The sequence below is a fragment of the Syzygium oleosum genome, unplaced genomic scaffold (assembly GCF_021117445.2).
Source record: "Syzygium oleosum isolate NSW1041296 unplaced genomic scaffold, Sole_v2.1 Sole_v2.15, whole genome shotgun sequence".
NCBI classification, from domain to species: domain Eukaryota; kingdom Viridiplantae; phylum Streptophyta; class Magnoliopsida; order Myrtales; family Myrtaceae; genus Syzygium; species Syzygium oleosum.
The window spans coordinates 4,298,148-4,312,559 of NW_026607499.1; the positions used below are offsets into that span (position 1 = coordinate 4,298,148).

Here is a 14,412-nt window from a genome sequence, read left to right on the forward strand (position 1 = left end):
CCAAAAAAAAAAAAAAAAAACACAGGCTGGGACCGATAACAATTAACAAGTGAGCCTCGCACACACAGACATTCACTCGCAATCCTCACAGTATCCTAGAAGCAGCATAACTTCCGGACTTCTTTCCCAGCTCACAGAGGAAAGAAAAGAAAAAGGGGGAAAGAAAGAACTTTTGAATTGCAAAGGTCTCTTGTTTTTACTGCTATAATGGCACCTAAAAATGATGGGTCAGCTAAAAAGGTAATGAACAAAGGGGCATGGACGGCTGAAGAAGACAGCAAGCTCTCTCAGTACATCGAAATCCATGGTGCCAAGAGGTGGAAGACCATTGCAGCCAAAGCAGGTAATAAATTGCATACCATCAATATTCTATCTTTTTCTGTCCTGTTCTTTGCATTTTTTTCAGCTTCAGCTTCATAACTAGCTCGCTACGTTGTGGCTTTTGTATCTTTTGAAATGTTGGGTTTCTGTTCTTTTTTTCAGGTCTGAACAGATGTGGGAAGAGTTGTAGATTGAGATGGTTGAATTATCTCAGACCCAATATCAAGAGAGGCAACATATCAGATGAAGAAGAAGACTTGATACTTAGGCTGCACAAGCTGCTTGGCAACAGGTTGGACCATGATTTTCTTCAGGATTTTGTTAACAAGCGCCCTAGTGAAATCAGTGCATTGACAGTGAAAACATTTCTTTGATGGGTAACACTAACAAGTGTCTAGAGCACATTCGTTCATAAGACCATTTTCTTTATGATGTGTAGAGTTTCAGCAAAGTAACAGAATGGTAGAAAATCATAACTGCTGTAGTTAAATTAATGCACATTGTGTCTTTGATTTTAGGTGGTCGTTGATTGCTGGGAGACTTCCAGGAAGAACTGACAACGAAATCAAGAACTACTGGAATTCTCATTTGAGCAAGAAAATAAATCAAAAAGAAAAAATGCAAGAAGTTGCGACGGCGCAGGAGACTACGCCGCAGCTCAAAACACGGGATGCAGCACCCATGGAGGAAGAGGGGGCTAAGATAGTGGGGAGCTCAGAGCCCACTTTCGACATAAATGAGTTTTTTGACTTCTCCACAGAAGGATCCTATGGCCTCGAGTGGGTCAATAAGTTCCTCGAGCTCGACGAGGACCAGTGGCTCACCGAAAAGAGGTGAAACCAGACAGAGAGAGGTCTGATGAGCGCTCCTCTTTGAACATTCACTAAATTTGTCTATATATAATTATAACATCCAGACATTTCGAGCGGTAACGGTATTGGTGTCGATGCTACTGACTGTGCGATAATTTCATTCGGTTTTGAGCAGCCTAGCTCTAAGTTCGACTTTTACAGCAATTGATTTCCGTGTTCAACTAACACCGAGTCTATTATAATGCAGCTCTTGCATTTAATAATCTTCACAGATGAAAGAAAGCAGTTCGGAAAACTTTAAGTCTCTAGAAAAAATGCATCTGAACCTCTTATTTATGTCACCAAGCCAAAAACACTCTGTATCTGTTTTAATCCATGCAAGCGACTGATGAGCTTTTAAATGGAGGCGACAGCATCGATGTTTTCTCAACTACGGTAAGTGGTCCCCTAGGTCTAGCTGGGGCTCGGCAAAAGCAGCCACTTGTTAGTTTTGTTTAAAAGACTACAGATGGAAAGTTTCATCAGACAGATAATAACAAGACAAGAAACGGGATTTGATCTTCGGGAGCTTTTCCTCGTAGAGGGGTCGCTTAAAGTTGCTTTGAAGCGTGAATTTTCAAATTCGATTCCTGCTCGACGAAGAAACGATTCTCGCGCCTGCCAGGATTGTATCATTCCCGACATGAATTAATCTGTTTTTGACCGTGCTGAAAAGCGTAATGAGATCGCAACGTCATGACATGGCTGGCTGGAAACACCATCAATTCTCTTTTATTGAAGCTTTCCATCTTCGTTCCTGTATTCTTTTTTTCTTTTCTCCTTAAACAGTGGATTTCTTACTCTGCTGGGCCAACATCAAAGCCAAAAATTTAACATGTTGGGGCAAATTTTGAGGCAAATTTTGGTGTCCTCCAAAAGCACTAATCTGAGAAAGCATGGCCTTTAGTACTTATATTTTGGTGTGCAAGCCCTGAGATTGACGGTTAGCTCGGCAACCTTTTAGTCGCCACACTTTTGGGCGGAAGCCCCTTTTTAAAATTTTAAGACAGAAAAAGGTCCACTTAAATCATCATAGAGGCGATATATATGGTGCGTGTCTCCATGCGTAATGGCAAGTTTTCCAATTTGTCGAAATTGGCTCCCTTCATTTCACGGAAAATAACTTCTAGAAAAACATTTTCCGGGTTTTCCGGTGTTCGTTTCACGGAAAATAAACTAGCCATTGAAAACATTTTCCCTCAGTACACAAAACAACTTCAAAAGTGAGGAAAATGTTTTTCACCTTTTGAAAAGAGGAAAACATTTTCCCCTCTCCTTCTTTCATCATTCATTATAATTAAATTTATTTTCTTTTTAAATTCTAAATTTTTATTATTTTTCAATTATCTTTTTTATTTTTATTATTTTCTTTTTCCTTCTCTTTTCTATCTTCTTCTCCAGCCGGTCGCCCGGCCACGGTGACGGTCGGCGACCAGCCACAAGCGAGCTCAAGCCTTGCCACAGGCCGGCGAGGCTTGAGCTTGAGCCTCGCCGGCCTGTGGTTAGGCTCCACCTCACCTAATCCGGCGAGGATGAGCTCGCCCGGGGTTGCTAGAGCCTCGCCGAATCAGGTGAGACGGAGCCTCACCACAGGCCGACGAGGCTCGATCTCGCTTATGGCCGACAACCAGCCGAGGAAGAAGAAGGAAAAAAAATAAAAATAAAAAAAAATAAAAAATTTATTAAAAGTAATGCAAGGAGGAAAATCGTTTCCACACCGAACAACGGAAAATATTTTCTGAGACTTTTTCGGATTTCAACCGAACACTAGAAAATTGTGCCATTTTCCAGGAAAATAGCTTCCTAGAAAATATTTTCCAAAAACGTAATATTTTTCGCGAAACGAACGGAGGCTCAGTGAAACGCGAGCTCCTTTTTGGAGTCTTCATCAAGTGTCCTGTTTTGGTGCAATGAATTTTCTGTAGATTGCCTTGTTTGTTGATCTATGAGGTTTGTATTTGGATAAAGACACGGCCTGGTCGACCAGATCCTTCAGCACCAATGGAGGAATCACCACGTGATACGATTGAGTACTGATTTTCGTCCCATCCTTTTCGGTTGGCCAGTGAAATAAAAAAAATGAAGTCGGGTCCTATCTGCGTCGATCAAGCAACAATGCAATTCACCCTGGATGCGGAAGTAAAATGCTTTCCGACTCATTTTCGACGCTGTAATTGATTTTGTCCACGAGATTATTGTTGATTAGTTCATACGTATGTCATATATGTAATTGAGAGAGAAAGAGAGAGAGAGGACGTGTCCGAGCCAGGTACTTCAGACTCTTCACAGAAGAGGCAGTCTAAAATAAAAAAATGATCTCTCCCCTGGAAATTGATGATAAGAAATAGGATATCACTGTTGAAGGCTTGTTGTCACAGAACAAATTGATGGTCTTGTTTCTCAAACAAAAGAATTATGCTGTACAGTCGGACATTCTTAGAGAGTGGCTCCGTACACCTCAATGTCATATGGAGTTTAAAGCCACACCAACTCACCGAATCCGCCTCATGCTTTAAGAGTGTTCCACCATCTGGGCGGCCGTCTCGCTGCAGAAGGTCAACATAAAGCTTCAGAAGCTGGCAGAGATGCACGCATACACGAGATGCACATAATTTCCTTGACAACATGAGATCGGCTTTTACAATTAAAAGTACAAATGATGGAAAAAGGATAGCACCGAATGCAGTCACCAAGGAAACAGAAGACCCGAGTGAAGTTAAGCGAGGGTGGGCGTAGACAAGGATTTTTTAACCCAGTCCCAGGCCAGGCTCGCCTAATTGGTTGGGACTTCAATTCCAAAGCAATAGGTGTAAGTTAAAATCAAGCCTGGGGCAGAGACAGTTGTGGATCCACAGTACAATCTATTGACGCGTATTCTCAGCCAAACAAATTCACGTCTGCACTTGTCTTCCAACCCCAAGAAAGTTAGTTAGTAATTAGGATGAGCAAACGTACCTGCAACTTGGTGTCCTAGTGTCATCATCGATTCTGAAGTACGGCCAAAGTCTTAGTCTCAAATGCCAGGGCTGTCGCTTTCGGAGAGTTCAAATTAATCTCTTCTGCTAAGGTTGCATAAATTTATCCATTTGATCTCAAGCACACTCTTTGACTTCAGACCACAGCGGAAAGCGAGAAAGTTAGTATGCCGATGGGAGAGAGATCTGATTCAACCTGCTAAACCAAATAGAATGCAGAATCATGTGGAACAAATCATATCTGAGTGGTCTTGGATTCCATAGAAAATGCTTTTGCACCATCTTCACATTGGCTTGCATCCACATATACTTCCTCATTGGAATTGCAAATAGTATCTCCTTTAGTTTTGGAATATCCTTCTCCGCTACGATGACAGAGAAAGCACTCCAATCTAGGACTTCATTTAAAGGAGGAACAAAGTTGTCAGCGATTATAACAGGAACACATTCGTAGTATATTGCCTCGACAATCCTGGGGCTGTTAACTTCATAACCCATGGGGCATATACAGTATTTGCTAGACTTCATGTGCTCTACATAAGACATCTTTCGGGAGACTCTATTGGGCAGAGGCCCATAAATTCTCATGTCTTCATCTTTATCTTGCCAGAACTTGAGAAGAGTGGGACGTACCCGACCATGCATGTTTCCAGCAAAGAATGCAAGAATGGGGCGCTTAGACACTCTCTTACCACCAACATTTCTAAGAGGCCTCCTTGGGGTCCTTATTGTCGTCTCTGCTAGGGAAACATCCCTTCCAGCAGTAAAAATTCCTTCTGATAGATCGGCATTACAAAGAGCTTTTATAGTGTTTTTCCTTAGTTCCTCGTGCTCATTCACTGTGTATGGGCCCTGCAAGACTAAAATAAATTAGAGGAAGATTTGATGAAAAGACAATATCGTTTTAATAATTAAAGTACATTAATATTCAAACTGGAGAACAAAATACAGAGTACGAATCTGTCTCTCCCTCTCCCCCAGCACGAAAATCCACACCAGGAACTCCATCTTGTTATGGCCGGCACATGGCGCATGCAAAGAGAAAGCGCGCCATCTGGAAATCAGCTCTTAAATGCATCCGGCCTTTACCTCTGTAAGTATCTAACGTGTGACTTCCAAGCTACAAAGCTTAAAGTACTGATATTAAGTTTCTCTCCACATTATCAACTCACCAGATTTACCTAAGGAGTTTTTGTTAAACTGATTAAATTACTCCTCAGGTAATATTCCTAGATGCTCATTATCCTCAGAGAACGGTGAAACCTTTTTAAAGACATGCCTATTTTAAACTTTTAAAGAAGAGAATGGTACATCTGGTAACAAAAAGAGACATCAAGAATCTAAGCACTGAAAAAGAACTGATGCTGTTTCAAGCAAATCTCCTTCTTGAAATTATATGGCAAGCTTACTTAAGGGTGACATTTTAAGATCCACATCAATCTGCATCACATCAGGATCAAAATGGCAAACTATAGTTTTTGTCAATAAATTTAGACTCCCATACCCAGTCATGACAAGCAACGAGGAAATGATCCGACCCATGTGTCCTATTCCAGAAAGGATATTTTGCAGCAATCCAATTCACATGATCTCTCAAGAAAATCGATAGCGGTCTCATATTATGAGAGTCAGGCACATAAAGTGCCTTCTGCAACTGGCGTGCACTGTAAGGTAGATAAAATAAGTGAGCCTTTTCAGGATCCCTCGTGACAAATTGGCGGTTCCCCTCCATGTGCTTCATGAACCAACCTTCCGAAGCATATATTCCCTTGAGGTGGGGTTGGTGGAAAATTGGACGGCGTCCATCCGGATAAATATAAACTTTGAGTATTTGTTCCATCAACTCGTAGCTCCTGAAATTGAATTTAAAATACAACCCAATCTTCAATTAGATAGACAAGGAAAAATAGAAGCATTGACAGACTCAAAACGTCAAAACTAAATCAATTGAGAGCCTGTTAAAATTCAATTACGCTTGGCCTTCAATTTGAAGTGAGTTTACCATAGATAAAACTGTTTACTAGATTATAGCACGTGCAATAATTGAGCCACTTGACAATATAGAAAGTTGTGTCAACCTACAAATCATAATTGAGATCTATATATGAAAGGCTTGATAACCATCACCAGCATATCTTTCAACATATCATCCCAAGACCTTACCATCAATGTTATTTTTCCGTCAGGATTTAATCAATTACGAAGCTAGCGGTGTATAGCTATTGAAACTAGTGGTGATAACTGTCCAAAGAATCTTTTTAATGCCCATCACCGCCCTCATTTTTTGTGTCGCGTGCCTCGAGAGTGATTACATTCTGGCCAGAAAAACACTAACAAGGATTTGGGAGAAACTAATGCATCCTGTACCAGTAAAAACGAAGTGAAAGAATAAACTTCAAAGGACTAATTCATCCACATTGCAAACTTCAAAGGGTAAATATTATTTCCCCCCATTAGTGGATGCCTAGAAAATTTACTCAATAGATAGAAAGATTTCATGTAGGTGTTTCCATCTTGGTTGCTTGAATCTTCCTCACTCAACTTTCACCCATTGAGTCAACACACCATATGTAATTGGAGATTTCTCTATTTGATTTCTTATCACGTGCACGAAATGAAACATTTGGGGATATTCAAGTTTTTCTTAGGAATAATGCAAAGCGATAGATAGAATGTACCTTTTGAAGACAGAAATATTTCTAAATAACGGAGCATACAAATTTGGATCATCGGTAACTGGTGGAGCATGCGCAATCTCCTTTTTCGCATATGTCAGTGCCTCATGAGTTGGCAAAGACCATAAGTCTCTCTACAAAAGATACATGAAACCAGAATTAGACAATCTCATAGCTTCTCCATGATTACTCACAAAGAAAGAATAGAGTTCCATCCGGGAGTAATTTTACCTGCAAAAGTGAGGACACGTATCTTTTAGGAGGAGGGGGAGGAGGGGAAGCAAGAAAAGGGAGAGGTGAGGCTAAAATCTTTTCTTCTTCCAATATATTGATCTTCTCTGATATATTAGACTGCAGCTTTTCTTCTTGAGTTACTGCAGGTGTCTCCTCCTCAACTGACACCAACTGAGTCAAGTTAGTTGAAGTATTTACAGAAGCGACAGGGGCAGCTGGAACTAGGTGAGATTGTTCAACCCTTGCACCATTGACAGTCTCACTCAAATGGACAGTTCCATTGAATATAGCATATGGAGAAATCGTTACGGGAGGAGAGGAGAACCATGTGTCCAGTGTATAAGGAAAGATGATGTTTGGAAGCAGAACACCAGCTAAAGTCATGATGACTCCAAAATAGAAAATCTTTCTCCAGTCAATTCTTTTGCCAACACATAGCCGGAAGAGCTCGCCCATCAGTGCAAGAGCAATTTTTGGTAAAAATCTTCTCATCTCACAGTGCAAGAAAGATCAATCTCGCCACTCGATAGAAGAATGACCGGCTTATCCCTTTGTCTCAAGTATGCGCACATCATGCTAATAATCTTCCAGAAGATAACAGAGTCAAGATTTGCAACGTCCGCACTATCCACACCTAGACAAGCAAATAAGATGGTGTAAATGCCCTTAATTAGAATACGGCTTGGATTATCGGTAAGAGCTGCCAACCACCAATTCACCAACCGTCTTAGTCGGTAAATAGACCAAAAACACAAAAGCCATATGGTTGAAGAAACTAGAAAATCTTCGAAGACATCGGACTGTATTCTCGCATTAACTTCGCCGCGCTTCCTATGGTCACAAATGATCGTGCGTTTGACGAACCGTAAGCAGCTTCAGCGCGGTAGAGAGAACAAAATACCTCACCAGAGTCGAACCAGAACAGGCGAAAGCTCAAAAAGCAGGGAACTTCAAACGGATGAAGCCGAGAGAGATAGGGCAATAACAAAAACCGATTTCCCAGTCACTCTGCAATCGCTAAATTTTGCTCCCGAAACGGATTTGGCCGAGCAACATCCACTCGAAAGGGAGTGCGGTGAAAATTTTGAAGTAACGTACCTCTCTTTCACGTGAAACGAAAATTTCCCATCCCACCCAAGAAAGACAAAAACAAAACACGGAAAAACGGGTATCGAAATCGCAAACCCAGCGAACCTTTCGAAATCAATTCGACAGGCTCGAAGAGCGCAACGAAAGCTGCGTGGCTAGTTAGGCAGACGATGTCAAGCCCACTCCTCATCAAACATATCCGGTCGTCCTGACCGATTTCCCACGGAAATAGGGGCGTCGACGGCCAAGAACCGGGGACTCGTCTCTCCAGCCGGCGCTCCTTCGACCCCGTCCATCCCCACACACACACGGAGAAAAAATCGAACGAGAAGAGAATCGCCGTACCTCGAGGATCGAGAGCGCGTGGCGATCGGAATCCGCCGGAGCTTGACCGGAGGCGATTCCGATTGACCCGTGGACCGAATTCGCCGGAGGGCCCCTGGACGGAGGCGAAAAGGCGGAGGGGAGAGAGAGAGAGAGAGAGAGAGAGTCCCGCGTAAGAGAGTTGAAGAATGGGAGGGAAGGAAGAGCGAGGCGCACGGCAACGTAACGGCTTTGGTACGCGCATATGTAATCGGCTCAAGCTCAGCTCGAGCTCGAGCTCGTCTCTTTCTTCGGACAAACACGTAATTAACAAATTTAAAAAAAAAATTAATAGTAATAAAACAAGTCCGCTTTGTATTATAATAATAATGATTAGCGTTAGGTCGTATTCAAAATAATGCCATGAGCCTCACTATTACGCACGACACTAATCATAGGTCGTGTATTTTATTTCCCATGATTGGAGGAGGGTGCTCATGCAGAGAAGATGTCGCCGGTTTTTATTTACGCGCTCACATTCTTTTTTTTTTTTGATAATCAAGGTATCTCACGTGCAATGGACTATTTCTCGGGGTGGTGGGGTACAAGACTAATGCCACCGGGTAAGCCCCCAAGATGTGATCGGTGGGAGTTGAATCTGGGACCTCATCAGTTTAACTGTCTGAGGCCAGGAACTCTCAACCACTCGACCAATCACCCCATTCGTGAACAACTTGATAGTAGCGAAAGTTCGATTCTTTGTTTCTCGGTCCTTCGTTTCTCGACTGTAACCCTAACTTGGTTTTCAAATTAAGGCCCGGAAGAGCTCTTAGAAGTGAAGTTTAATTTTTCTTCAAATGAAGAAGGAAAGAGAGGTGAACGGGGCGAGAGAAATGTTTCGATTCCGATTCTGTCTAGATGCCCCCATTATGTCCTTTATCATACTTGTGTTAGTTTTAATTATAATATCGATTTGTTATATATCTGATTGCTAATTATATTATGCAACATACGTATATATGGGTGAGCAAAATGAACCGCTCGGATCGGACCGGCCAATTCTGGGCAGTTTCCAATTTTCAGTTCCATGTATGTAACCGTCCACCCGGACCACCTAGACCGGACCAATTCTTTTTTTAATTTTCGAAAAATATGTAAAAATTAAAAGCCCTTATCCATTTTCAGGAGGATGAGTTTCGTTCGTCCTGCCAGGCATTTGTTACCCCTCAAGCGGTTGACTGTAATTTGCAGATTATCTTTCTTTTAAATCACGTAGCACAAGCATTCGTTTTCCACAAAACAAACATGTCTAGGTTTGACAATAGGGTGGCTTGAACATAAGCCAATATATTAGGAGTAGTTACGAAATCCAAAAGTTCATGGATTACATGCTATAAAAAAAATAAAAAAGAACATTTACCCACTCGAGAACCAGAGTGGACTGATCCAGTCTGTTTCCATGACATGATGATTCGATTCCCGGTTTCAAGATGAGAACTGAATCGCTTGAGAATCAATCATCCCAAACATATATCGTGAAGAAAAAAGGAACGTGAATCTTTAAAAGTAGGAGATCATCTTTACCATAAACGTCGCAATTTACCAAAAATTAAAAGAAAATTGGAGGTTGGCGATTTCGAATTATGAAGTTTTTTTTTTTGGCTAAAATTCGAACTATGAAGTGTTATATATAAGTCAAGGGGGACCCCAAAAGGTAGGCAATCCAGGCGTTGACCGTAGGATATGGTAAGTGTTGCGCTGTCCAGCACATGGAGTCCAGCACATGGATCGGGGATGTCAACGTCCGTCCGCTTCCATGGCGGCCCGAGCAGACGAGGCGAACGTAGTCAGTCGGACCACCTAACGGGGATCATTAGGATTAATATATACATTCGTACATGAGCAGATTGATATCATGGGTATAACTTACAGTAGCTCTCAAAAAAATTAAGTATGGCAAAAGTATATATTCGTATTTTTCATTTAGGCTCCGTTTGTTTCACGGAAAATGAGTGATTTGAAAAATATTTTTCTTAAAAATGATCGCTTGTATCGCTTACGGATATGAATGAACGAAAAATATCTTCATCGTCTGCGAAATTGTTTGGACACGAATTGTTGTTGGCAATGAATATTTTTCATTAATTAATTATTTCGAGCGATACAAATGATCATTTTAAGGAAAATATTTTTTGAATCACTCATTTTTCATTATATAAACGGAGCCTTAATCATCATATCTCGTGCCCGACACGGCGTGACGAAAAAAGACTAGTCATTTACCTTTCCTCGATCTATCTTGATTTAGGTGGGTGACGAAGGACGACGAAAAAGAGAGTTTCAACGTCTTCGAACGGGGAACATGTACTCGTTGCTCTTGTACTCTTTACCGTAAAAATTACAAGTGAGTCGGTAGCAATTATTCTAAAGAAAAAATTCAATACGTGGAGGGGTACATGAAAAGAAAATAAAATTTTTGCATGGAATGTGATTTATAGAAGGGATCTCCTCAGCTCTCTAGCATGACCGAATCAAGAAAATAAGCCTCTAATAAGTACCTTCTAAATTTGATGAGTTGTTAGATTAACTCGTGGTTTATTATTTAAATATTCTAACACTCTCCCTCACGTTTAGTCTGGTCTTTTTATCTAGTACAAAGTATTGAAAAATCTAATTGGGGAGGCAAATGAGATCTAGAAAAAATTGAACTTAAAATCTCCGGCTCTGGTATCATGAAAGATTTGGTGGGGCTATTGTCAATTCTTCTAAAAGCTTAAATTATTTGATGAATGCATGATTTATTATTTGCATAATCTAACAATTCTAATGGCCTTAAACACAGAAACTTACGTGGGTAGCCGTATATCACGTGTAATTGATTGTAATAATAGGTAAGTCATTAAGGTGAAAAGATGGGAATATATAATCCATGGTGAGTGGTAAACACATGCTTAGATGGTGCTTAGATGGAGCATTTATGGTGGAGAATGCATCGAGTAAAATGCTTGAAATAAGAACGAGGCTTTTCTAGGTTTATAGAGTCTTGTATCATGGTCCGGAGGTTTTCAAGCCCAATAAACTAATCAAGTAGGCCAAGATAGCCCATGAATTGGCCCGGTATTCTATGATCTTCTTGTATCTAAAGTTTTATAAGATACTCCATGATGTTTCGAGGGTAATTTGGAAAATGTACGCATGGCATTTTAGACAATCCACTTATATTCTAGAGACTTCCTATCAATTTCCACCGTTGAATTAGGCTGTGGATCTACGGTTATCATTGTAGGGGTTCTTGTATAAGTAGGATCGAGCTTCTCTTAACTAATTAAGGCATAGAAAACACTGAGATAATATATTACTAGCGCGCAAATGGGATTTTTTCCACTATTTTAACATATAACACACAAAGTGAAAAACACTAGCGGAAAAAGTACAACGCAATGATATGTTTTTTACAAATGGATTACTGTAAGAACACCACTATGTTTATGTATTTGCTTAATGTTACGTAACACATTGTAGTAAACATTACGTTGAACACATTATATATGACCATTTATGTCATTATACCTTAACCGGGAAGTTCAAACCAATTTCACCCCTTTATTCAACATAAGATTATAGATAAATAAAATAATAAATTACAAGATAATTCACTTTTCTTTTTCGAAAAAGATATGAGAGAAGATAATAAAATCTTCTAATGAAATACTCAATAGAAAGAGTTATGGGAAATGCTAGAATTTTTTATAATCTCATAATTTTCACAATATTGACTAGGGAAAAAAGAATGGAGAAGGCAAGAAAAATAAAAAATATCAATTTATTGATGTATAGGTTGCCCGGATTTCTAGTCAGGATATAATAGGATAAGAAATTCAAGAATTTTATCAAATCTTATCTACTGTTCGGTGAATTGCGAATTTAGAATTGAATATTTTTATATCCTATCATATCATTGGCATAAACCAAAAATCAACAACAAAAAAACAGGAAAGACAAGTTTCTCACGCCCTTAATACTGACGCACTTTCTATTGCCCATGTTCGGGTCACAAAGGCCAAGACGTAGACGAGGCATGCGATCGAGACCCGACTCAGAAGCTCTTGTTGGTCGGCCAACCATGGCGAGTGATTGAGAGAGAAGTGTGAATGGGGTTAATTCTTCATAAATATCGAATTTTCTCGACAAAATTCAAGAAAGTTGGTGGTGCGACTCATGGGAGTGAGTGAGAGAATCCTACTAGTAGAGTTTTTTTTTTTTGTTGATCGAATACTAGTAGAGTTGACTGCGAACAAAGTGGTGCATTCATACAGGCATTTTAGAGTGTAACCACTTGTATTCTAGAGACTTCTAGTTAATCTCCACCGTTAAATGAGATTGTGAATGGGATTGTGAAGGATGTATGGTTGTAATCATAGGGTTCTTGTATAAAAAGGATCATTCCCCTTGTTTAGATTAATAAAAAATATAAACCCGATTAGAGTTTCTCTCAACCAAGGGATAACAAACACTAGAATAATATATTATTAGCCCACGAAAGGATTTTTTTCACTATTTTAACATATAACACACAAAGTGACAAACACAACAAAAAAATAAAAATAAAACAACTGGTGCAATTTGATGATATGGTTTTTACAAAATGATAATCGTAAGAACACCTGTGTATATTTATAAATGTTTGCTTAATGTTACTATAAACATTACCTCGAACGCATAATATAATAATTTAATTACAAAATAATTCAATTTTCTTTTTGGACAAAAGATTTGGGAGAAGATAATAAAATTTCTAATGAAATACTTAGTAGAAAGAGTTATGGGAAATGCATCGTGAATTTAGAACATCAAAACTCATTAATGCTAATAATTTTCATGATATTGAATGGGGCAAAAAGAATGAAGAGCTCAAGAAAACAGGACAATATCAATTTATTGCTACATAAACTCCCAAGTTTCAAGTTTAGTAGAGAGGTAAGGATTTGGGATCACACATATACCCAAACCAAGCCGAACATGGCCGCGTGTTTTCTGTGACCACACTCAAGAAATTGACCCGGATTGATTCAGTTCGTTCTTTTTTTCTTTCTTTTTTTGCTGGTTTCACTGATTATGGATGTTGAATCAAAACAATTTTTTTTTCGCCAATTTGATTATCTACGCCATCAATCATCAATTTCAATGAATTAGGAACAGTGAGATTCATATATTCTACAATACTCTCAATTGGATCAAGAAATGCCGAAAACAACGAATTATAGAGGAAATAAGGGATTCGGACGCAATGCCAATACTATCATAATTTTCCGGTTCAAGTTCACTTTGGACCGGGCTGACCATTTTTTAATACCATAAAGCTTTTTTTTATTGTTGTCGACACCCCTAAAAGTTTAGAGGCAATTTTTAAGGAAAAAGTTGCAATTATACATTGATACAGATATAAATTGATAAGACTAGATACTTCAACTTGTCTGAATGAATGTTGACGTGGCGTTTAAAACGTATTTTGAAAAGTTTTCAATCCATGGCAAAAGCTAGATAAAAGACTACAATAATCATCTCCAAATGAGAATTAGGCTGCGCATGACAACCATTCTATACTCGGGAACAGATCCTGCTCAGAAATAATTCTTTTTGATTCTGTGCCCGGAAACAATTTCTAAGCATTTGAATGCGTTTGATAACTGTCCAAATTTTCTATTCTTAGGATAGAATAAGAACATAAATGCGTTTGGTAACTACACAAAATTTCATTTTATTAATAATATTTTGAATTTTTTAATATTTCTTTCTTTCCCTTCTCTTCCTTGGCCAAGGCCAGTCGCCAGCGCCGGCGACCGGCCATAGGCCAGGGCTGGTGAGGGCATTGCGGCCCTCGCCGCCGGCCTCGCCAAATCTAGGTGAGGTCGAGTCTCGCCCAGCCAAGGCGAGGCCGACCTAGCTGTCGCCACCCAGGTCCGT

The 14,412-nt window shown here is 39.7% G+C and overlaps 2 protein-coding genes across 2 annotated transcripts; one reads left to right on the plus strand and one right to left on the minus strand.

Annotated features, from left to right (window-relative positions):
• LOC115689259 (transcription factor MYB1-like) lies at positions 1 to 1,253 on the plus strand. The gene is made up of 3 exons (XM_030615261.2): positions 1 to 343; positions 484 to 613; positions 840 to 1,253. Exons 1-3 carry the CDS (start codon positions 208 to 210, stop codon positions 1,156 to 1,158), a joined length of 585 nt encoding a protein of 194 aa, XP_030471121.1. The 5' UTR covers positions 1 to 207; the 3' UTR covers positions 1,159 to 1,253.
• Positions 1,254 to 3,479: 2,226 nt separating this feature from the next.
• On the minus strand, positions 3,480 to 8,708 carry LOC115689258 (probable glycosyltransferase At5g03795). The gene is made up of 6 exons (XM_030615259.2): positions 8,491 to 8,708; positions 7,054 to 7,690; positions 6,826 to 6,956; positions 5,652 to 6,000; positions 4,128 to 4,999; positions 3,480 to 3,718 (listed from the first exon to the last, which is right to left on the minus strand). The coding sequence occupies exons 2-5, from the start codon at positions 7,546 to 7,548 to the stop codon at positions 4,310 to 4,312; spliced, it is 1,665 nt and encodes a 554-aa protein (XP_030471119.2). The 5' UTR covers positions 7,549 to 7,690; positions 8,491 to 8,708; the 3' UTR covers positions 3,480 to 3,718; positions 4,128 to 4,309.
• Positions 8,709 to 14,412: the final 5,704 nt, after the last annotated feature.